We start from the raw sequence: 24467 nt of genomic DNA, 5'->3' as shown, positions 1-24467 counted from the left end.
GCTAAAATCCATGTGGACTGCATCAAATGTGTTACCCTCATCGACCCTCCTTGTTACCTCCTCAAAATATTCAATCAAGTTAGTCAGACATGACCTTCCCTTAACAAATCCATGCTGACTGTCCTTGATTAATCTGTGCCTTTCTAAATGATGGTTTGTCCTGTCCCTCAGAATTGATTCTCATAATTTGCCCACCACCGAGGTTAGACTGACTGGCCTGTAATTACTCGGTCTATCCCTCACTCCCTTTTTAAACAATGGTACAATGTTAGCAGTCCCCCAATCCTCCGGCACCACGCCTGTATCCAGAGAGAATTGGAAAATGATGGTCAGAGCCTCCACTATTTCCTCCCTTGCTTCTTTTAACAGCCTGGGATACATTTCATCCGGCCCTGGTGATTTATCTACTTTCAAAGATGCTAATCCCCTTAATACTTCCTCTCTCACTGTTGTTATTGATGTTAGGGTAATTTCATATTAGACATCTCAGAGGGTACAGGGACGAGCAAAGGGAGCTTTAGCGATGTAGGAGATTTACATTATAAGGGGTAGCACTCAGAACTAGTTTCTAAAGATAAAACCTTCTTTGTATAGTTGTGAGTTCACCAGTCCCACACTTTAAAAATATGTAGAATTACAAGGGGCTCGATTTTCAAAGAGTGGCGGGATGGCAGGGGGGAAAGGTCAAAGGTCACGCAGATAACCCACCAAATAAAATCTTACCGTTCCACGCGCCATCGTGGCTTCCGAGTTTGCCGTCTGAAAGCTGCACAGCCGACGGACTGTGCACCCGCATGACAGGCTGTCAGCTGGAGGAGCTCTATTTAAAGGGCCTTTGCTCCAAAGGCTTTTGCTGCAGCAAACACCAAAAAACGCACAACATGGAGCTGCACAGGGGCAAGGCTGCTCCGAGGTTTAATGATGCCTCTCTGCAGCAGCTACTGGGCGGGGTGAGGAGGAAGAGGGAAGTGTTTTACTCCGCGGACAGGTGGAAGTGGCCTGCCTCTGCCACCAAGAAGGCCTGGCTCAAGGTGACAGAGGAGGTCACCAGCGGCAGCAATGTCTCCCACACCTGGATCCAGTGCAGGAAGCGTTTCAATGGCCTAACTAGGTCAGTCAAAGTGAGCACACTTACTCATTCTCCTACACTCCGTCTTCCACATCACCGCCCCCACCCCATCCCCCAATCATTCTGCACTGCTGAGACTACTCTATCACATCACTCCTCACACCCACTCAAGGCTCATCCTCAACTTACCTTCACTTCCTCACCTCCCCATTTGTGACCCCCAGCGCTACCACTCACCCCAATCCTGATCCAATGTGATGGCTCTGTCTCATACTCATCCACTGGTGCAACTTTTTCATGGTCAACCTCACCCAAACCAATGCATTCATCGGTTGGCCACGTCACCATCCCTCACTCGCACATCTGTACTTTTTCCCCTTCTAGGAGGAGAGAGCCCAGAATGCATGTGAGAGGGCGAGGACTGGAGGGGGGCTACAACAAATAGTGGTCCTCACTGACGCAGAGGAGGAGGCGCTGGAGCTGAGCCGCACCCTCGAATGCCTGTCCATTGGGGACGCCAAGACTAGCACGAATTGATGGTAACATGCCTTGTCATGTTCAGCATCTCAGTATGCTCATCGCAACATGACACATCTGTGATGATGCTGAATATTGCCTTCTGTTACAGGCTCTTCAACGACCGCAGTGACGGCAGGGGGTGATTCCTCAGAGAAGTTCCAGGCCTCTGAGGGGGCACCGTCACATCTTAGCAAGCCATCCACCAGCGCAGATACACACACCTCGGTGGGTCCTAGTCCTCAGTTAGGTGGGTTGGCACCCCGTGAGTCACCACACACATGTGAACACAAGCAGACACTGGTGGCTGGGGCAGCTGTGGGGAGTCTGCGTCGGTGGGAGCACTCCTCTCCAGGCTCTGCTCAGCTGGACGCAGATGCTGTCCCTTGATCATTCACCTTTGAATGGGGCCATCCATTAAAAGGAGAATGATCAAGGGGCAGCAGCACATTTGCGAGCTACTGGAACAGGTGCCATGCGCACTCTCCACAATAGTGCAGAGGATGGAGGAGTCCAACTCCTGCATTAGTGGAATGGTGGCACAGGTAAGTGTGGGAATGTCTGCGATGGAGAGAAGGCTAGCCTCCATGGAGCTTCAAGGACTGTTCATAAATGAGTCCATTCAGGCCCTGACAACAGCTGTTCGGACTCAGGGTGAACAACATTCTGCCACCTTAAACAGGCAGGCAGATACTCTGGCACTGGCCTTACAAGGCTTCACACATGTCCTCCAAACTGTCGTCCAGCAGGGTGGTAGGAGTGATGTGGGCCTGGCCCAGGGGACATGGAAGTGGGGACACCACTCAAAGCGCCCCCACGTCTCACCCGTTGCCCCCTCTCAACCAGTACCCACAATGCTGCCTCCTCTCCAGGTGGCCGAGTCTGTCCCTGCACAGGTACAGGTGGAGCAGTCTTTAGAGGGGCCCCTCACGGTCACCAAAACCCTGAGCGCGTCGGCCCAAAGCATCTAATCGGTCAGGGCATTAACAAGAGCAACCTGCCACTACCTCTGCTGCAGCCACAGGGGAAGCACCATGTTGGAGTAGTCGGAAGAGAAAGGTGAGGGTTTTGTGATCACGAAGGGAATGCACAAGGGTGTTTGACAGACTGTCATGTTTTCCATTTATATTTGCTTTTGGTTATATTCACATTAATTGTTATCATTCTCACCACTACTGCCACGTCTTGGCCATTCTTGACTGGCTTTTGTGATAGGGCTCTTTCATGAGGTTCACCATGAACGGTGACACTTGATGCCACCCATTGGGTCACTCTACAGTGGGTGTATGTGTAGTTGCAGGACGGTTTTGTGCAGGGAGCGGGTGAGGGGGCTGGTGTGGGCACTTGCTCTGTCCAGGTGGTGAGGACTGGACTATTCTCACTGTCTGATGTTAGGAGAACCGTTCACATGTCAGTGACTCCCCGGCCTCACCAGCAGCCAGGTGAGCCGCTGTTCTGCCCATGGATTGCTCCTCCTCCTCCTCCTCCGCCTCCTCCTCCTCCTCAATGTGGGTGCCAGATGTGGATGAGACCTCCTCAAGCGGCCCCCCTCTCTGTTGCGCCATGTTATACAGGGCACAACAGACGACTATAATGCGTCCCACTCTGTCTGGTGCGTATTGAAGCTCTCCTCCAGAACGATCAAGGCATCTAAATCGCATCTTGAGCAGCCCTATAGCATGCTCAATTGTTGACCTGGTAGTGATGTGGCTATCATTATATTGACGCTGTTGCTCGGTGGTGGGGTTCCTCAGAGGTGTCATGAGCCACGTGTGCAGGGGGTATCCCTTGTCCCCGAGGAGCCAGTCCTTGCGAGTGTTCAGTGTGTGGAAGAGGGACGGGATGTTGGACTCCCGGAGGATGAAGGAATCGAGCCAGCTGCCAGGGAATCTGGCGCACACGTGAAGGAATCTCTTGTGGTGGTCACAGATGAGCTGAGTGTTGTTGGAGTGATAGCCCTTCCTGTTGATGAACAGTCCTGGCTCGTGTGGAGGTGCTCGTATTGCTATATGGGTGCAATCGATTACACCCTGCACCCGTGGGAAGCCAGTCACAGCGTGGAATCCCACTGCCCTCTCTGTCTGGCTGAGGTCGTCCATGGGGAAGTTGACGTAGTGCGAGGCCCTGCGAAACAAGCCGTCGGTGACCTGCCTTATACACTTGTGTGCAAATGATTGAGAGACCCCGGCGATGTCCCCGGTGGCACCCTGGAATGATCCGTTGAAGAAGTTAAGGACAGTGGTCACTTCAATTGCGACCGGTAATGAGATGCCACCAGGCTCAGCCGGGAGCAGCTCGGCATGAAAGAGGCTATAGATGTCTGCGACTACCTGGCAACTGACTCTGAGCCTCCGTATGCACTGCTCCTCAGAGAGGTCCTGGAAGCTGTGCCTCGGTCTGTAGACCCTGTGGCGAGGGTAGTGCCTCCTGCGACGTCACTCTCTCTGTTGTTGCCTCCGTGCTCTTGTGCAGGTGCCTGTGGCACTGCACTGTGTTGTGGAGCTCCACGTGGCGGAGGTGGACGCCGTGCCTGGCGAGTCTGGTGATGTTGCTCGTCCTCGGATGTAGTGATGAATGCAGCCATGGCTCCCCCCATCCTGACGGTGTGAGTTTGAGGGGGTCCAAAGAGTTGGTAAATAGGCATAAACTGAAGAATTCTGAGTGTAAAGCAAGAATTTTCAGTCTAAACACAAAGATCTCCCAGCCAAAAGTTTGTGAGTGCCCTGCTGCAATAACTCACCTTTTATCCCTATCTGTCAAACAGGCATTTCAATGTTCAACTGGCTGCTGCCTGAAACACGTCTCCTTGAAATGGAGTGTTTCCCACAGCACGGGAAACACAGAGCCAGAATTAAAATCACACCCCTGCCTCAATCTCCACAAAATTAACAAGATCAACGATGTCAATAAGTGGTTTAACTATAGTCCCGGCGGCTTTAATTGCCGGTGGGACTTCCGCATTCGTGAAGCACGCACACACACAGGTACATCTGTGACAACCCCGGAAGTCGGAGGGTTGGAGCCGGCTTCCGAACCCGCTCGGGATTTTCCTGATTTTCACAGCCCCCCCCCCCGCCCCCTATGCACCCACAATTGCAAGTTAAAATCGGCCCTACGGAGTCTACAGCCCAAATCAGGCCATTCGTCCCAACTGGTCCATGCCGGCATTTATGCTCCATCTGAGCCTCCTCCCACCCCTCTTCATCTACCCTATTCCTTCTATTCCTTTCTCCAAAAATGTGTTTATCGAGCTTCCCCTTAAATGCATCTAGTCTATTCGCCTCAGCTACTCCTTGTGGTGGTGAGTTCCACATTCTAACCACTCTCTGGGTAAACAAATTTCTCCTGAATTCCCTATTGGATTTATTGGTGATTATTTATGGTCCCTAGTTTTGGTCACCCCACATCTTCTCTATGTCTCCTTCATCAAACCCCTTCATCATTTTAAAGACCTCTATCAGGTCACCCCTCAGCCTTCTCTTTTCTAAAGAAAAGAGCCCCAGCCTGTTCAACCTTTCTTAATAAGTATAACCTCTCAGTTCTGGTATTATTCTTGAGAATCTGTTTTGCACCTTCTCCATACCTCTATACTTTTTATAATATGGAAACCAGAACTGTGCACAGTCCTCCAAGTGTGGTCTAACCAAGGTTCTGTACAACTTTAACATAACCTCTCTGCTTTTCAATTCTATTCCTCTAGAAATGAACCCCAGTGCTTTGTTTGCTCGACCCCTTCACTCCTCTACCCTATTTAGACTCTTATCCAAGCAGTATTTGGCCCCCTTATTCTTCCTACCAAAATGTGCCACTTCACACATATCTATCTTGAAATTAATTTGCCAATTACACGTCCGTTCTGTAAGTTTATTAATGTCTTCCTGTATTTTGTCGCCGTCTTCCTCGGTATTAACTATATCCCCCAATTTGGTGTCGTCCGCAAATTTTGAAATTGTATTTCTGATTCCTGAGTCCAAATCGTTACTGTAAATGGTGAACAACAGTGATCCTCGTGGAACACCACTTCTCACCTTTTGCCAGTCTGAGTTAAATACCCTTAACCCCGAATAACCCTTATGTAATCCAAGAGCCTGACAGGACTTAACGGGGTAAATCTTGACTTTGTGTGATAGTGTAAAACGGGCAATAGCGAACAGACAGCCCATTTTACATCTCACCATTTTTATTTCCATTAAAGTCAGCGAAAATAAAAATGAGGTGAGATGTGAATCGGGCTGTTGAATTGCCATCGCCTGTCGTACACTCGTATAACCTAAACATTTACCCCAATCTGTTCCAAGCATGAAATGTTGAACATTCCAGAGATGCTGCAGTTAATGAGCATGTTCACACCATCAAGGCTTTTTTGATCAAGAAGTCCTAGCCAAATGCCATTGGACATTCTCACAAAGACTCTAAATGCACTTACATTCTCCATTTTTAGAAACATGGGAACATTGCATTTGCTGTTTTTACTTTCCTGTAATCTACTGGTGTTCCTACAAAACAAAGTAAGGACAACCAATCATAATTTGAGGCAACATTAACAAGAGACTTGAGCACACAATCTAGGCTGACACTTCGGTGCAGTACTGAGGGAGAGCTGCACTATCAGAGGTGGCATCTTTTGGATGAGACGTTAAACCAAGGCCCTGACTGCCCTCTCGGGTGGGCATAAAAGATCCCACAGCACTATTCGAAAAACAGCAGTGGAGTTCTCCCCAGTGTCCTGACCAATATTTACCCCTCAACTAACATCACTAAAAAAATAGATTATCTGGCCATTATCACATCGCTGTCTGTGGGATCTTGATGTGCACAAGTCAGATGCCGCGTTTCCTACATTACAATGAATACACTTCAAAAGTACTTCATTGGCTATAATGCGTTTTGGGACGCCCTGAGGTTGTACAAGGAGTTATATAAATGCAAGTCTTTCCTTGTTTTTTTCTTCTTTCTTTCTGCCTCTAACTCTTAGTTTGATTAGATGTCATAGTAACAGAATTTCTGAAGGCCTATCACCAATCGCTAGGCTACAGCAAAAGCAAATACAAAACAAAACACACTATACTGTCCTTGTATTAAACCTTGGTTATGCCTCATTTAGAATACTGTACCCAGTTTTGGTCCCCTCACATGATGGGTGATATAGAAATGCAGGAAAAGGGTCAGAGAAGGATCACTAGATTGATACCTAGTTTAAAGACCTTTAGTTACCATCGTAGGTTTAGAGAGCTGGGGCTTTTTACTCCAGAAAAGCGTAGACTTTCACCTTCATTGCTTCATGTTTCCCTTCTCGTGTTTGATCAGGTTTCTTCTAAAACTCACTTCCACAGCCCCATCTCTGTTCTCAGCAACTGTCTCCGACATATTCCACGTGGATTCAAACTTAAATTCCACCCTTCATGTTTCGGATCCACCCGTGATTACAGATATCTCCATGATATTCAGGGTTCTTCGAACCGCTGCTCTGGCCACTTCCTGAGATCCACGCTCAATGCCATGCGCTGTTCCATGCCCGCTCTCGCCCTCTCTCTCCAGCAGCACCGACTCACTCTATTTCAGAGTCATCCTGTTCCACAGTTCCATTTCATCCTTCGCCTCATCCGGCACTTTAATAAAACACACTTTTTCTTCCTTTCAGGTGTCAGGGACCGCAAGCTTCAACAACTCTTAGATACCGACACCCCTCCTGATCCTTCTTCCCCTTCACTTTCCTCTGACCCCATCCCTCCCTCCAATCTCACCCTTTGTTGTGTTTTCACTATCCCCTCTGACCTTCCCCTCTCTGACCCTGAACGATCAGTCCTTACCAAACGCCCCCACTTCAATAATTTCGAGCTCGGCACGATACTGAGCTCTTCTTCCATCGCCTTCGCCTCCTTGCCCACTTCTTTGTCCAGGAGTTCTGCCCCCGCAGAGCGGACCCTCTCTCCCATCTTCAGAATTCTCGTTCCACCTGGACCCCTCCCTCTGGCCTCTCACCCTCTCTTGATCTTTTCATTGGGAACTGCCGGCATGACATCGGCCGTCTCAATTTCTCTGCTCCCCTCACTCACTCTAACCTCCCTCCCTCACTCTAACCTCCCTCACTCACTCTAACCTCCCTCCCTCACTCTAACCTCCCTCCCTCTGAACTCACAGCACTCCGTTCTCTCAGGTCCAACCCTGACATTGTCATTAAACCTGCTGACAAGGGCAGTGTTGTTGTTGTTTGGTGAACAGACCTCTACCTTGTGGAGGGTGAACGCCAACTCTCCGACATCTCCTCCTACCTCCCCCCGGACCATGACCCCACCACCAAACATCAAGCCATAGTTTCCCAGACCGTCACTGACCTCATCTCCTCTGGAGATCTTCCCCCCATGGCTTCCAACCTCATCGTCCCCCAACCCCACACAGCCCACTTCTACCTCCTTCCCGAGATCCACAAACAGGACTGCCCCGGGAGACCCATCGTTTCAGCCTGTTCTTGCCCCACAGAACTTATTTCCTCCTATCTCCACTCTATCTTTTCTCCCCTTGTCCAGTCTCTCCCGACCTACATCCGCGTCTCTTCTGATGCCCTCCGTCACTTTAACAGTTTCCAGTTCCCCGACCCTAACCGTCTCCTTTTCACCATGGACGTCCAGTCCCTCTACACCTCCATCCCCCACCAGGACGGCCTGCGGACCCTCTGCTTCTACCTTGAACGGAGGCCCAACCAGTCCCCATCCACCACCACCCTCCTCCACCTGGCTGAACTTGTTCTTACGTTGAACAACTTCTCCTTTGACTCCACTCACTTCCTCCAAATAAAAGGTGTCGCTATGGGAACCTGTGTGGTCCCAGCTATGCCTGTCTTTCCATGGGATACGTGGAACATTCCTTGTTCCAGTCCTACTCAGGTCCTCTCCCTCACCTCTTTTTCCGGTACAATGTTGACAGTATCGGGGCCGTTTCCGGCTCTCGCCCTGAACTGGAAAATTTCATCAACTTTGCTTCCAATTTCCACCCTTCCCTCGCCTTCGCGTGGTCCATCTCCGACTCGTCCCTTCCCTTCCTTGACTTCTCTATCTCCATTTCTGGGGATAGGCTGTCAACCAATATCTATTATAAGCCCACCGACTCCCACAGCTACCTTGATTACACTTCCTCCCACCTCACTTCCTGTAAGGACTCTATTCCCTTCTCCTAGTTTCTCTGTCTCCGTCACATCTGTTCTGACGATGCCACCTTTCACACCAGTGCTTCCGATATGTCTTCTTTTTTCCTCAACCGAGGATTCCCCTCCACTGTAGTTGACAGGGCCCTCGACCTTGTCTGTCCCCATTTCCTGCACTTCTGCCCTCACCTCTTCCCCTCCCTCCCAGAACCACGATAAGGTCCCTCTTGTCCTCACCTTCCACCCCTCTAGCCTCCACATTCAACGGATCATTCTCCGGCACGGACTCGATGAGCTGAATGGCCTCCTTCCGTGCTGTAACCTTTCTATGATTCTATGATTTCTGCCATCACCAAACACATAAGAGCATAAGAACATAAGAAATAGGAGCAGGAGTAGGCCATTCGGCCCCTCGAGCCTGCTCCGCCATTCAATCAGATCATGGCCAATCTTTGGCCTCAACTCCACTTTCCCATCTGAGCCCCATATCCCTTGATTCCCCTAGAGTCCAAAAATCTATCTCAGCCTTGAATATACTCAACGACTGAGCCTCCACAGCCCTCTGGGGTAGAGAATTCCAAAGATTCACAACCCTCTGAGTGAAGAAATTCCTCCTCATCTCAGTCCTAAATGTCCGACCCCTTATCCTGAGACTATGCCCTCTAGTTCTAGACTCCCCAACCAGGGGAAACAACCTCTCAGCATCTACCCTGAGAAGCCCCCTCAGAATCTTATATGTTTCAACATCTTCCCCTCCCCTCCCCTCCCCTTTCAGCATTCCGAAGGGGCCGCTCCCTCCGCGCCACCCTGGTCCACTTTTCCACCACTCCCCAACATCCGCTCCCCTCCCCACGGCACCTTCCCGTGCGAGCGCAGGAGATGCAACTCCTGCCCTTTCGCCTCCTCCCTTCCCACCGTCCAGGGCCCCAAACACTCCTTTCAGGTGAAACAGCGATTTACTTGTACTTCTTTCAATTTAGTATAGTGTAATAAAACAGAAAATGCTGGAAATACACAGCAAATCAGGCAGCATCTGTGGAGAAAGAAACAGTATTAATGTTTCAGGTCAAAGACCTATTACACTGTATTCACTGCTCACAATGTGGTCTCCTCTACATTGGGGAGACCAAACGCAGATTGGGAGATCGCTTCACTGAACATCTCCGCTCTGTCTGCGAGAGCGACCCTGAGCTTCCGGTCCCTTATCATTTTAATTCTCCATCCCACTCCCACTCTGAACTCTCTGTCCTCGGCCTTTTACACTTTGATTCGGCACTTTACAACCTTCCGGGCTCAATGTACTGATTTCAATAACTTCAGATCAGAACCACTGCTCCCATTTTTTCGGACAGCAGGTGCTGGGAATGGTTCTGCTGCTGCCATTTACAGCTCCTCTAGACCCATCTTTTGTTTCTTTACTGTCCCATTCCCACCCTCCTTGTCTTGCACCATCATCCCTTCTGTCATTTAATCACTCCTGCCCTCCACCCTATCACAGACCTTCCCTTTTGTTCTTTCCTCCCCCCCCCCTCCCCCCACCTTTCCCTGGCTTTGTACTTGCTTAAAAACTGTTAAATCTCAAATTTCTTCCAGTTCTGATGAAAGGTCTTCGACCTGAAATGTTAACTCTGTTTCTTTCTCCACAGATGCTGCTTCACTTGCTGAGTTTTTCCAGCATTTTCTGTTTTTATTTCAGATTTCCAGCATTCCCAGTATTTTGCTTTTGAAGAATTCATAGAAATATTTTTGAAGTCGTTAAAATAATGAAAGGATTAGATTCAGTCCATGTGGATAGGCAATGTGAGTTCGATAGGTTCAGGAAGACCAGGGGACAGGGTATAATTTAAGTAACTTACAGGTTAGATGTGAAGAATGTGGGCTGAGTGGCCGGGTCCTGCTCCTACTTCTTGTGTTCTTTAGATTTGAGGTTAGGATCAGATCAGCCATGATCTTATTGAATGGCGGAGCAGGCTCGAGGGGCCGATTGGCCTACTCCTGCTCCAATTTCTTATGTTCTTATGTTACAAGTTGTCAGCTGACGCAGTGACAGCTGATTCAGATATTCAAAAGGAAGCTGGAGAAGTCCCTAACACTGACTGACACCATAGCATGTAAAAGGTAGGTGGTGTAGTGGGGGATATGTTTCCCAGTCACTGTGCTCTCCTGGAACTTAGTTGATCACCTTCAGAGAAGAATTTCCCAGTGTTTTTACCCTAAATGGGCCTGGCGTTTTGACTGTCCCCTCACACTGCGTGGCTGGCTGGGGTCGGTCACGGTGAGTATAAGTTGCATCATGACAATATGGACCAGCTGGTCTTTTCCTGTCCACTGTGTTTGTATCTTTTTTTTTAGTTTGTAGGCCTAGGCTCTAGAACCATTGGAACAAGCATTTGAGATGCCTATGATTATTTAAATCATTTACAGCAGGCAAAATCAGACAATAATACAAAGGGTGGAACATTCTACTATGTTGTCATATAATCAAGACTATTAGAATGGAAGTATCTATAACTTCCCAGTGTCTTGCAGTTAACTATTTGTTACAATGTTTTTGCAATAAAATTGCAATTTACCTGCAGTCTGGGAGCAGACATTTTGTGTAGGACTCGCTTTCAGATGGTAGCAAGTTCTGCTCCAGTGGTATGATGCACAGAAATGCTATCTATAGCCCACTGGACAAAATCATGTTATCACTGGAGCTGAACTTGTTCATGTTTTCTGAGGGAAAACTCTGAACAAAACATCTGCTCGCAGATACCACCTATCAGGCATAAAATAGTAAGAAAAGAAATAATAGGAACCAATAAATGTACACATATCTTACTTTATAACATTTTGAGGTATGTGACAATTCAATGGAACACAATTCTTCTTTAAGTGAAGACATGTAGCAAAGGCTATAAATCTACAGTACATGGCAGATGCTGTCACATACAGTGGTCCTGTTGACTCCCAACATGTGAGTCCGATATCGATAACATCACTACTAAAGTTAAACTTTCTAGCCTTCCCAGTGGAGGCCCACTCTTTCCTGGGTCTCCAGATATGTGTCATGGACACCGGCTCGCAGACCTTTTCACTGCATTGAGTCAATTCAGAGTCTAGGCATTATTGCATCATAATGTAGAACTGTTTCCTGGTGCAAGTCCACCGGAGGCACTGGGCTGGTTCAGCCCCTATTAATTTTGAACGTTGAATATTTAGTTTATTAATATTGAAGAATACTGTACCTTCTGTCTTCTGGAGGCTTGTCATAAGAGCCTAACTTGTGGCTCCTGTAGCCTGTTAGAGACTACTTAGAAAAATGGAAACAGTCTTCAGCATCTACATTGTGAGTAATTCTCCAGCAGGAGAAGAGGTGCAGGATATAGTATATAAACTGAGGAGAATGACACAATTTGATATTGATATTGAAAGCCAGGACAAAAGTGCTGTAAACTAAGATTGTACTGGGGACCGCGGAGCAGCAGGCCACTGAAGGTGATCTTTATCCTCCGTGTTTTTCTGGCAAAGAAGGAGGTTGGGGGTATTGGATTATTTCTGCCTTTCCCTATCATCTAACAGGACAATGCTGTAGGTTAAGTATTAGGTATTAGCTGGTGACTCTAGGGCACTGGCTCATACCCACAATCTTGTGGCGCTAACAACCTGCACTGCCACGAGTCAACAATATACCATTTGCGGTCTCCTCTACATTGGGGAGACCAAACACAGAATGGGTAATCGCTTTGCTGATCACCTCCGCTCAGTCTGCAAGCGTGACCCTGAGCTTCCGGTCGTTTGCCATTTTAATTCTCCATCCCACATCCACGCTGACCTCTCTGTCCTCAGCCTCCAACACTGTTCCAATAAAGCTCAACACTTGTAAAAACAAGTGTAGTGATAATGGGGGACTTCAATTATCCTAATATAGACTGGGGGGAAAAAAAACAATCTAAAGGGCAAAGAGGGGAGGAATTCCTGACATGTGCACAGAAGAACTTTTTTGATCAGTGTTTCCAGCCCAACGATGAAGGGAGCAGTGCTAGATCTAATTCTGGGGAATGAAGTGGAGCAATTGAAGCAAGTTTCAGTGGGGGAGCATTTGAGAAACTATGGTCACAATATTATTAGGTTTAGAGTAGTCATGGAAAGAGACAAGGGACAATCAAAGGTGAAAATATTCAACTAACTTCAGAGAGTGGAAAGGGATCTGGCCCAGATGGATTGGAAACAAAGATTATTGGGTAAAATAGTAAATAAGCAATGGGAGGCGTTCAAGGAGACGATGGTTCGAGGACAGACAAGACCACGTTCCCACGAGGGAGAAAGGAAGGGCATCCAAAGCCAGAGCTGTGACTAAACAAATTTAGATTAAAATGAAACAGAAAAAGGATGCTTATAATAAATGTTAGATTCACAATACAGTAGAGAATCAAGCAAAATACAGAAAGTACAGAGGAGATCTGAAAAAGGAAATAAGAGGGGCAAAGAGAGAGCATGAGAATAGATTAATGGCTAACATAAAAGGGAACCCAGAAGTATAAATAGTAAAATCATAATCAAAGGAAGGGTGGGGCCGATTAGGAACAAAAAAATCTTCTTGTGGAGGCAGAGGGCACGGCTGAGGCACTAAATGATAGTTCACATCGGTCTTCATAAAAAAAAGAGGATGCTGCCAATGTCACAGTAAAGGAGGAGGTAGTAGAGAAATTGGAGAGGATAGAAATAGATAAAGAGGTACATTAAGTACATTAAGGCTGGCAGTACTCAAAGTAGAAAAACCACCTGGTCCGGATGGGATGCATCCTTGGTTACTGAGGGAAGTAAGGGTGGAAATTGTGGAGGCTCTGGCCACAATCTTCCAATCCCCTTTGGATATGGGAGTGATGCCAGAGGACTGGAGGATTGCAAATGTTACATTGCTTTTCAAAGAAAGGGAGAGGGATAAACCCGGCAATTACAGGCCAGTCAGCCTAATGTCAGTGGTGGGGAAACATTTAGAGATCATAATCCGCAAAAGAATTAAATATCACTTGGAAGAATATGGGTTAATAAATGACAGCCAACATGGATTGTTAAAGGCAAATTGTGTCTGACAAAATGAGTTCTTTGATGAAGTAACGGAGAGGGTTGATGAAGGTAGTGCGGTTGATGTTGTGTATATGAACTTTCACAAGGTGTTTGATAAAGTGCCACATAATAGACTTGTTAGCAAAATTAAAACCCATGGGATTAAAGGGACAGTGGTAGTGTGGATACAAAATTGGCCAAGGGACAGAAAGCAGAGAGTAGTGGTGAACGGTTGTTTTTCAGACTGGAGGGAAGTATACAGTGGTGTTCCCCAGGGGTCAGTATTAGGACCACTGCTCTTTTTGATATATATTAATGACCTGGACTTGTCTATATACACATCAACTGCACAACTTTCATCCAAAAGTCGTCCATTGGCATATAAATAGTAAACGAGTAGTAAGAGGAGGGGTGGGGCCGATTAGGGACCAAAAAGGAGATCTAGAGGGCATGACCAAGATACTAAACGAGTACTTTGCATCTGTCTTTACCAAGGAAGAAGATGCTGCGAAAGTCACAGTAAAAGAGGAGGTAGTTGAGATACTGGATGGGCTAAAAATTGATAAACAGGAGGTACTAGAAAGACTGGCTGTATTTAAGTAGATAAGTCACCCGGTCCGGATGGGATGCATCCTAGGTTGCTGAGGGAAGTAAGGGTGGAAATTGCGGAGGCTCTGACCATGATCTTCCAATCATCCTTAGATACAGGGGTGGTGCCAGAGGACTGGAGAATTGCAAATGTTACACCCTTGTTCAAAAAAGCCCAGCAACTACAGGCCAGTCAGTTTAACCTTGGTGATGGGGAAACTTTTAGAAACGATAATCTGGGACAAAATTAACAGTCAATTGGACAAGTGTGGATTAATAAAGGAAAGCCAGCACGGATTTGTTAAAGGCAAATCGTGTTTAACTAACTTGATTGAGTTTTTTGATGAGGTAACAGAGAGGGTCGATGAGGGCAATGCGATTGATGTGGTGTATATGGACTTTCAAAAGGCTTTTGATAAAGTGCCTCATAATAGGCTTGTCAGCAAAGTTGAAGCCTATTATGAGGCACTTTATCAAAGTGGCAGCATGGATAGGAAATTGGCTAAATAACAGGAAACAGAGAGTAGTGGTGAACGGTTGTTTTTCGGACTGGAGGGAGGTGTACAGTGGTGTTCCCCAGGGGTCAGTGCTGGGACCACTGCTTTTCTTGATATATATTAATGACTTGGACTTGGGTGTACAGGACACAATTTCCAAATTTGCAGATGACACAAAACTTGGAAGAGTAGTGAACAGTGAGGAGGATAGTGATAGACTTCAAGAGGATATAGACAGGGTGGTGGCATGGGCGGACACATAGCAGATGAAATTTAATGCAGAAAAGTGCGACGTGATACATTTTGGTAGGAAGAACGAGGAGGGGCAATATAAACTAAAGGGTGCAATTCTACAGCAGGTGCAGTAACAGAGAGATCTGGGGGTACATGTGCACAAATAGCTGACGGTGGCAGGACAGGTTGAGAAAGCGGTTAAAAAAGCATACGGGATCCTGGGCTTTATAAATAGATGTGGAGATGCCGGTGATGGACTGGGGTGGACAAATGTAAGGAATCTTACAACACCAGGTTATAGTCCAACAAATTTATTTTAAAATCACAAGCTTTCGGAGATTATCTCCTTCGTCAGATGAATGAATGAAAAGGTTCTCAAATCGCATATCTTATACTATGTTGGGACAGCATCACACCAATCAAAAGGTGTCGTTGTTATTCAAACAGGCCAGTCACGGAGAACAGCACGTCCCAGTACACTAGATATACATTGTGTCTATTACACAGGCAGGCAGAAAGAAACTCAAAATGGCAGAGAGAGAGAGAGAATTTTAAAAAACATATAAATTTTTTCCCCCTTTTTGCTGGTGGGGTTACGTGTAGCGTGACATGAACCCAAGATCCCGGTTGAGGCCGTCCTCATGGGTGCGGAACTTGGCTATCAACTTCTACACGACTTCTTCACTGCACAGGACCTCCAACCAACGCTATACACCAGATACATCGACGACATTTTCTTCCTATGGACCCACGGCGAAGAATCACTGAAGAGACTACACGATAACATCAACAAGTTCCATCCCACCATCAAACTCACCATGGACTACTCATCAGAATCGGTTTCTTTCTTGGACACACAAATCTCCATCAAAGACGGGCACCTCAGCACCTCACTCTACCGCAAGCCCACGGACAACCTCACGATGCTCCACTTTTCCAGCTTCCACCCCAACCACGTCAAAGAGGCCATCCCCTATGGACAGGCCCTACGAATACACAGGATCTGCTCAGACAAGGAGGAACGCGATGGGCACCTACAGACGCTGAAAGACGCCCTAGTAAGAACGGGATATGACGCTCGACTTGTCGATCGACAGTTCCGACGGGCCACAGCGAAGAATCGCATAGACCTCCTCAGAAGACAAACACGGGACGCAACCAACAGAGTACCCTTCGTCGTCCAGTACTTCCCTGGAGCGGAGAAACTACACCATGTTCTCCGCAGCCTTCAACATGTCATCGATGACGACGAACACCTCGCTAAGGCCATCCCCACGCCTCCACTGCTCGCCTTTAAACAGCCACCCAACCTCAAACAGACCATCGTTCGCAGCAAGTTACCCAGTTTTCAAGAGAACAGCGTCCACGACACCACACAACCCTGCCACAGCAACCTCTGCAAGACATGCCAGATCATCGACACGGATACCACCATCACACGAGAGGACACCACCCACCAGGTACATGGTTCATACTCCTGTGACTCGGCCAACGTTGTTTACCTCATACGTTGCAGGAAAGGATGCCCCGGAGCATGGTACATTGGCGAGACCATGCAGACGCTGCGACAACGGATGAACGGACACCGCGCAACAATCGCCAAACAGGAGGGTTCCCTCCCAGTCGGGGAACACTTTAGCAGTCAAGGACATTCAGCCACCGATCTTCGGGTAAGCGTTCTCCAAGGCGGCCTTCGAGACACACGACAATGCAAAATCGTCGAGCAGAAGTTGATAGCCAAGTTCCGCACCCATGAGGACGGCCTCAACCGGGATTTTGGGTTCATGTCACGCTACACGTAACCCCACCAGCAAAAAGGGGGAAAAAATTTATATGTTTTTTAAAATTCTCTCTCTCTCTCTCTGCCATTTTGAGTTTCTTTCTGCCTGCCTGTGTAATAGACACAATGTATATCTAGTGTACTGGGACGTGCTGTTCTCCGTGACTGGCCTGTTTGAATAACAACGACACCTTTTGATTGGTGTGATGCTGTCCCAACATAGTATAAGATATGCGATTTGAGAACCTTTTCATTCATTCATCTGACGAAGGAGATAATCTCCGAAAGCTTGTGATTTTAAAATAAATTTGTTGGACTATAACCTGGTGTTGTAAGATTCCTTACATTTATAAATAGAGGCATAGAATACAATAGCAAGGAAGTTATGATGAATCTTTATAAAATACTGGTTCGGCCACAGCTGGAGTATTGTGTCCAGTTCTGGGCACCGCACTTTAGGAAGGATGTGAAGGCATTAGAGAGGGTGCAGAAAAGATTTACTGGAATGATTCCAGGGATGAGGGACTTCTGTTGCGAGGATAGACTGGAGAAGCTGGGGTTGTTCTCTTTGGAACAGAGAGGGTTGCGAGGAGATTTGATCGAGGTATTCAAAATCATGAAGGGTCTAGACAGAGTAGATAGAGAGAAACTGTTCCCATTGGCGGAAGGGTCAAGAACCAGAGGACATAGATTAAAGGTGACTGGCAAAAGAACCAAAGGCGACATGAGGAAAAACTTTTTTACACAGCGAGTGGTTATGATCTGGAATGCACTGCCCGAGGGGGTGGTGGAGGCAGATTCAATCATGGCCTTCAAAAGGGAACTGGATAAGCACTTGATGGGAAAAAAAATTGCAGGGCTACGGGGAGTGGGACTGGCTGGATTGTTCTTGCAGAGAGCCGGCAGGGGCTCAACGGACCAAATGGCTTCCTTCTGTGCTGTAACTATGATTCTATGATAGGGGGTGTAATTTTGAAGTTTGTTGATAACACAAAACTCAGAAATGTAGTAAACAGTGAGGAGTATAGTAGCAGACTTCAGGAGGGCAGAGACAGACTGGTGGGATGGGCAGACACATGGCAGATGAAATTTAATGCAGAGAAGTGTGAAATGATGCATTTTGGAAGGAAGAACGAAGAGAGGCAATATAAACTAAATGGTACAATTTTAAAGGGGGTGCAGGAGCAGAGAGATCTGGGGGTGCACATACACAAATCTTTGAAGGTGGCAGGACAAGTTGATAAGGCTGTTAAAAAAGCATTTAGGAAAAATGGAAGCACATGGAATTGGAGGCAACCTATTGACATGGGTAGGGAATTGGTGAGGAGGTGGGAGACAGAGAGGAGGGGTGATGGGTATGATCTCCAATTGGCAGGATGTGACTAGTCCCCCAGGGATCTGTACTGGGGCCTCAGCTTTTCACTATATTTATAAATGCCTTGGATGAAGGAATAGAGAGCCGTATATCCAAGTTTGCTGACACTAAGTTAGGTGGCACAATAAATAGTGTAGATGGGAGCAGAAAGTTACAAAGGGACATTGAGAGATTGAGTGAGTGGGCAAAACTGGGGCAGATGGAGTTCAATGTGGGGAAGTGTGAGGTCATCCACTTTGGATAAAGAACGAGAGATCAGAGTATTTTCTAAATGGTGAGAAGCAGGAACTGTGGAGGAGCAGAGAGATTTAGGAGTCTAAGTACAGAAATCATTAAAAATTAGTGGACAGGTACAAAAAATAATTAAAAAGCCGAATGGAATGTAGAGCTTTGAACAGATCCCATCTGGAGAGACTGCATTCAGTTCTGGGCACCGCACCTCAGGAAGGAGATATTGGTCTTGGAGGGGCTGCAGCGCAGATTCACCAGAATGATACCGGGACTAAATAGTTAAATTATGAAGACAGATTGCCTAGACTAGGCTTGTATTCCCTCGAGTATAGAAGATTAATTGAGGTATTTAAGATGATTAAAGGATTTGATAGGGTAGATAGAGAGAAAGTATTTCTTCTGGTGGCTGCGTACAGAACAAAGGGGGCATAACCTCCCTCTCTTGCCGTCCAAAAAACAATGGAAAACACATTGGGCTGGATTTTGCTGTGAGCAGTAAACGAACGACGCGGGCCATTCCTTCAACTTGCTCTTGCTCACAGACTTTCCATGAGCTTTTGCACGGTAAGTTCCTGTAAATTACAAATTTAAACGGCACGGTGCCCTCTACAGGGCATCTGGGACCTGTGTGAACGGGGCAAGCAACTGTCTATCTCCTTAACCAATTAGATTGAAGCATCGTTAATAGCCGTGCAGGCTGAACCAGGAAGTGTAAATTAGAATAGTGATTTCAATCTCAAATCAGGTACAGTGAGTGAAATAAAGAGACGGAAAGAAAGATTGGATTAAGAGAGAGAGAGAAAAGTAACAGAAAGAAAAAATAAAAGAAAATGTATTTGTTTTTTAAATGCCCAACAACAATCACAATGTGAAGGAATGAGACTCCACACTAGTTAAAGTTAATATTCAGTGCCAGAGAGGTTGATTAGCAGTAATTAAGACTTACCACGCTGTTGAAAGGGTGCTTACATCAGAATGGACAAGCCCGAACTTTTTCTGACAAGTTTAGTCCTTACCTACGACATCAATGCAGGAACTTCACAATGTTCCATTCATTTGAACGGGGAGCCAGACAGTGAGATGCGGTTTCCGCAGAGCGTACAGACGAGCAGCGTATCTGGTGCAGCAACTTCCATTTAACTGCGTATGTGCTCGCCGGAAGTTGCTGTTCAAATTGCACAGAAATAATGTTTTTTCTGTTAGCCTCCCCGTTATTTTCTCAGCAAAATCCAGCCCCATTATCAAATTACAAAGGTATCAGAGGGTGGGGTGCTGAAGTCCGATACCTGGCCCAGACCAGCAAACACACATGTGAACTGTTAAGCATCAAACTGAGGTTTGTTTAGCCAGAATGAATCCAGTTCCCGCAGACAGGTTTGCCCTCACATTTCACAGGGGCCGCAAAAAAAGTCCCAGTCTGTGCTTCCACTGCACCTACCAAATGAGGCCATCAAACTGAAGGGGGGGCGTTCTCCATTAAAAGTGTCTGGTAAACTTTTTGGGGGGTCAGGGAGACTAACCAAAAAGAGTGTCAATCACTTTGTCACTAATGTCACAAGCAAATTCAGTGTTGATGTTTTCAATGATTTGATCTTGTATTTTGTGGCAATAAATAGAAACAGTTTGTCAAACACTTCAATGCAGACAGCACCTCTTTACCTCATCAAACTGGTTAATGAGAAAAAGCAGCATGCATTTGTATAGTGCCTTATTATCCTCAGGGCATCCCAAAATACTTTACAGTCATTGAGTACAACACCTTAGTGATTATGGCACGAAACAAACAAACAAACAATTGATTTCATAATCCAACCAGGGCAAGTTGTGAAATTGAATTCAATGTATCTGGTAATTTGTGGGTTGACACCAGGAAATAACTATGAAAGCTGCTGGATTGTTGTAAAAACCCATCTAGTCCATTACTGCCCTTCAAGGAAGACAATCTACTATTCCTACCATTTTTTTTATTTGTTCACTGGATGTGGGCGCCACTGGCGAGGCCGGCATTTCTTGCCCATCCCTAATTGCCCTTAAGAAGGTGGTGGTGAGCTGCCTTCTTGAACCACTGCAGTCCGTGTGGTGAAGGTTCTCCCACAGTGCTGTTAGGAAGGGAGTTCCAGGATTTTGACCCAGCGACGATGAAGGAACAGCGATAGATTTCCAAGTCGGGATGGTGTGTGACTTGGAGGGGAAGGTGCAGGTGGTGTTGTTCCCATGTACCTGCTGCCCTTGTCCTTCTAGGTGGTAGAGGTCACGGGCTTGGGAGGTGCTGTTGAAGAAGCCTTGGCGAGTTGCTGCAATGCATCCTGTGGATGGTGCACACGGCAGCCACGGTGCGTCAGTGGTGAAGGGAGTGAATATTTAGGGTGCTGGATGGGGTGCCAATCAAGCGGGCTGCTTTATCCTGGATGGTGTTGAGCTTCTTGAGTGTTGTTGGAGCTGCACTCATCCAGGCAAGTGGAGAGTATTCCATCACACTCCTGACTTGTGCCTTGTAGATGGTGGAAAGGCTTTGGGGAGTCAGGAGGTGAGTCAATCGCCGCAGAATACCCAGTCTCTGAACTGCTCTTGTAGCCACAGTATTTATATGGCTGGTCCAGTTAAGTTTCTAGGTAAATGGTGACCCCCCAGGACGTTAATGCTGGGGGATTCGGTGATGGTAATGCTGTTGAATGTCAAATGGACAGGGTTAGACTCTCTCTTGTTGGAGATGGTCATTGCCTGGCACTTGTCTAGCACAAATGTTACTTGCCACTTATCAGCCCAAGCCTGGATGTTGTCTAGGTCTTGCTGCATGCGGGCACGGACTGCTTCATTATCTGAGGGGTTGCGAATGGAACTGAACACTGTGCAATCATCGGCGAACATCCCCATTTCTGACCTTATGATGGAGGGAAGGTCATTGATGAAGCAGCTGAAGATGGTTGGGCCTAGGACACTGCCCTGAGGAACTCCTGCAGCAATGTCCTGGGGCTGAGATGATTGGCCTCAACAACCACTACCATCTTCCTTTGTGCTAGGTATGACTCCAGCCAATGGAGAGTTTTCCCCCTCAATCATCAGCAAAGTGATGTCAGGTGTCGTCGACAGTGCTATCAAGCGGCACTTATTCACCAATAACCTGCTCACCGATGCTCAGTTTGGGTTCCGCCAGGACCACTCGGCTCCAGACCTCATTACAGCCTTGGTCCAAACATGGGCAAAAGAGCTGAATTCCAGAGGTGAGGTGAGAGTGACTGCCCTTGACATCAAGGCAGCATTTGACCGAGTGTAGCACCAAGGAGCCCTAATAAAATTGAAGTCAATGGGAATCAGGGGGAAAACTCACCAGTGGCGGGAGTCATTCCGAGCACAAAGGAAGATGCTGATGGTTGTTGGAGGCCAATCATCTCAGCCCCAGGGCATTGCTGCAGGAGTTCCTCAGGGCACTGTCCTAGGCCCAGCCATCTTCAGCTGCTTCATCAATGACCTTCCCTCCATCATAAGGTCATAAATGGGGATGTTCACTGATGATTGCACAGTGTTCAGTTCCATTTGCAACCCCTCAGATAACGAAGCTGTCCGTGCCCGCATGCAGCAAGACCTGGACAATATCCAGGCTTGGGCTGATAAGTGGCAAGTAACATTCGCGCCAGACAAGTGCCAGGCAATAACCATCTCCAATGAGAATCCAACCACCTCCCCTTGACATTCAACGGCATTACCATCACTGAATCCCGCACCAACACTCAAGAAGCTCAACACCATCCAGGACAAAGCAGCCTGCTTGATTGACACCCCACCCACCACACTAAACATTCACTCCCTTCACCACCGGCGCACCGTGGCTGCAGTGTGTACCATCCACAGGATGCACTGCAGCAACTCACCAAGGCTTCTTTGACAGCACCTCCCAAACCCGCGACCTCTAACACCTAGAAGGACAAGGGCAGCAGGCACATGGGAACAACACCACCTGCACATTCTCCTCCAAGTCACACACCATCCGGACTTGGAAATATATCGCCGTTCCTTCATCGTCGCTGGGTCAAAATCCTGGAACTCCCTTCCTAACAGCACTGTGGGAGAACCTTCACCACACGGACTGCAGCGGTTCAAGAAGACGGCTCACCACCACCTTCTCAAGGGCAATTAGGGATGGGCAATAAATGCCAGCCTCGCCAGTGACGCCCACATCTCATGAATGAATAAACACTCCAAAAGCATTTCATTGGCTGTAAAGCGTTTTGGGACATCCTGAGGTCACAAATGGTATAAACACAAGTAACAACAATGCACAAGGTGGCAGGGACTTTTATAAAGTGTTTGTTGTCACCCATTTGAGGCAGTTTGATCAGCGGGTACCTCCTGAATACTGCAACACCTCAATCCTGCATTTTATGTGGTCCAAGTGGCAGCTGGATTCACCGGAAGGCTGGGAACTGATCATGCTCACGAGTTGAGCTCTTTTTAAAAAAAAATTCTGCACAACATACCAAACCTGGGGTCCAAAAGGTAAGCTACCCTCGACATCACCAGCATGTCCATCTAAACAGGATCGGGGCACCTACTGTTTTAAAAAATGACACTGTTTATCTGAATGTTTCTTCCACACCCAACACACGTTTAACTAGTAATGTAAATCAAATGTCAATGTTACGACCGGCGAGCTGGAGGACTGGAAAAACCAATGGTTGACACATGCTGCAGGGTTTGATCTGATCAAGTGATTGTCATTAAAATAGATTTAAGAGGAAACAGACTGTGCTCTCCGAGTACTTTACTCCTCCTCCAAGAAGTGCTGCCACTAAAAACACGGCATGGTAACTGGGTCAGAAATACATCAGACACTCACTATTTCTTGTTAGTTATAAAGTATTTGAAAAGCTTACCACTCATCAATGGGTTGGAGATGTATTCCCCATGCAGACTCCCCCCAGCAGCTTCAGGCTGCCTGCTGCTTTCATTCTCAGTGGCCATCTTTCACTAGAAATGTAGCTGCATTTTAAAAAGTTCCCTGCAGAAAGAAACGCCATCAGTTGGTTATTTTGCATCTTAGTGAGAAATCCTTATGGAAGTTGGTAGTTATGAATCAGTGAAGAGACAAAGGATTTAAGTTGTAAATCTTTACTGTACTTTGCGCTCCATTACCTGAGTGAAGAAGACAGTGACAGCTGTCCGTGTGCTGGTGAACAACAGACTTTCAACAAGCCTGAACACGTGAAAACACAGATGTGATGAAGTCACCAAACTGCCCTTGTGTGCCAGAGCCAATCAAAGAAAACGTCGGCAGCAGTGAAACTTGACCCCTTCGAACCAATTAAATGTGTCAGGCAACAGTACGACCAACAAGCTGAACGATCAGGTCTACAGGATTGCTTTTCTGGGTAAGTACATCCAAGTTATTAGTAGTACAGTGTAAGTGGAACCAGGCATACAGAGAGCACTGTCCACATGGTGAATAGTGCAATAGTTCTGGCAAAGGTTCAACCTGCAAAGCTGCAAAGAAGTTAAAAAGTAACCGAGTAAATATTTTCTAGTGCACAAATGATTCAGCAAAGAATTCCTTAGCTAAAGGGTGCTTAAAACAAAAATAAATCATTTATACTACAGTTGAGGATAGCATTTTATGAAATACTTTGTTGTGCTAGACGGTAATGATGTCACATCTATAATTACCGAAACTACCTTTCCTTTGAAAATTAATTTTAAAAGAATATTTGGAGATTATACATTTTAAATCCACACCATACAATAGGTGAAATAGTATAAGACAGGTCCAATTTATGATTCTTTTCGTGCATTTGAAAAAATGTTTATTTTGAAATGTGTTAGAAACCTTGGCCTCGATTTTAACACCCACCACCCCCCCCGCACCGCCCCACCCATTCCCAGCGACTGTAATATTAATGGTGGTGCTTCAGGCCCTGGGGTCCACTTAGCAATCAATGCTAATAATGGGCAGGGCCTCCACATCCCCAGTCTCACCGCATTCTTAGCCCACT

At 46.9% G+C, this 24467-nt stretch overlaps 1 protein-coding gene across 2 annotated transcripts in view; it reads right to left on the bottom strand.

The window, feature by feature from the left end:
- Positions 1-23865, bottom strand: part of LOC137327040 (ankyrin repeat and SOCS box protein 9-like) — a 257837-nt gene extending 233972 nt beyond the window's left edge. For both annotated transcript variants that reach the window (XM_067992420.1, XM_067992423.1), the window contains exons 1-2: positions 23614-23865; positions 23355-23479 (exon numbers count right to left, since the gene is read on the bottom strand). In XM_067992420.1, coding sequence (XP_067848521.1) covers positions 23355-23442 — 88 coding nt within the window. In that variant the 5' untranslated portion in view covers positions 23443-23479; positions 23614-23865. The remainder of the gene's footprint in view (positions 1-23354; positions 23480-23613) is intronic.
- Between the last annotated feature and the right edge of the window lie 602 nt (positions 23866-24467).

The sequence above is a fragment of the Heptranchias perlo genome, chromosome 11, assembly GCF_035084215.1.
Source record: "Heptranchias perlo isolate sHepPer1 chromosome 11, sHepPer1.hap1, whole genome shotgun sequence".
Lineage (NCBI taxonomy): Eukaryota > Metazoa > Chordata > Chondrichthyes > Hexanchiformes > Hexanchidae > Heptranchias > Heptranchias perlo.
Note: the sequence above shows the minus strand (reverse complement) of the source record. Positions and strands in the feature narration are given on the sequence as shown.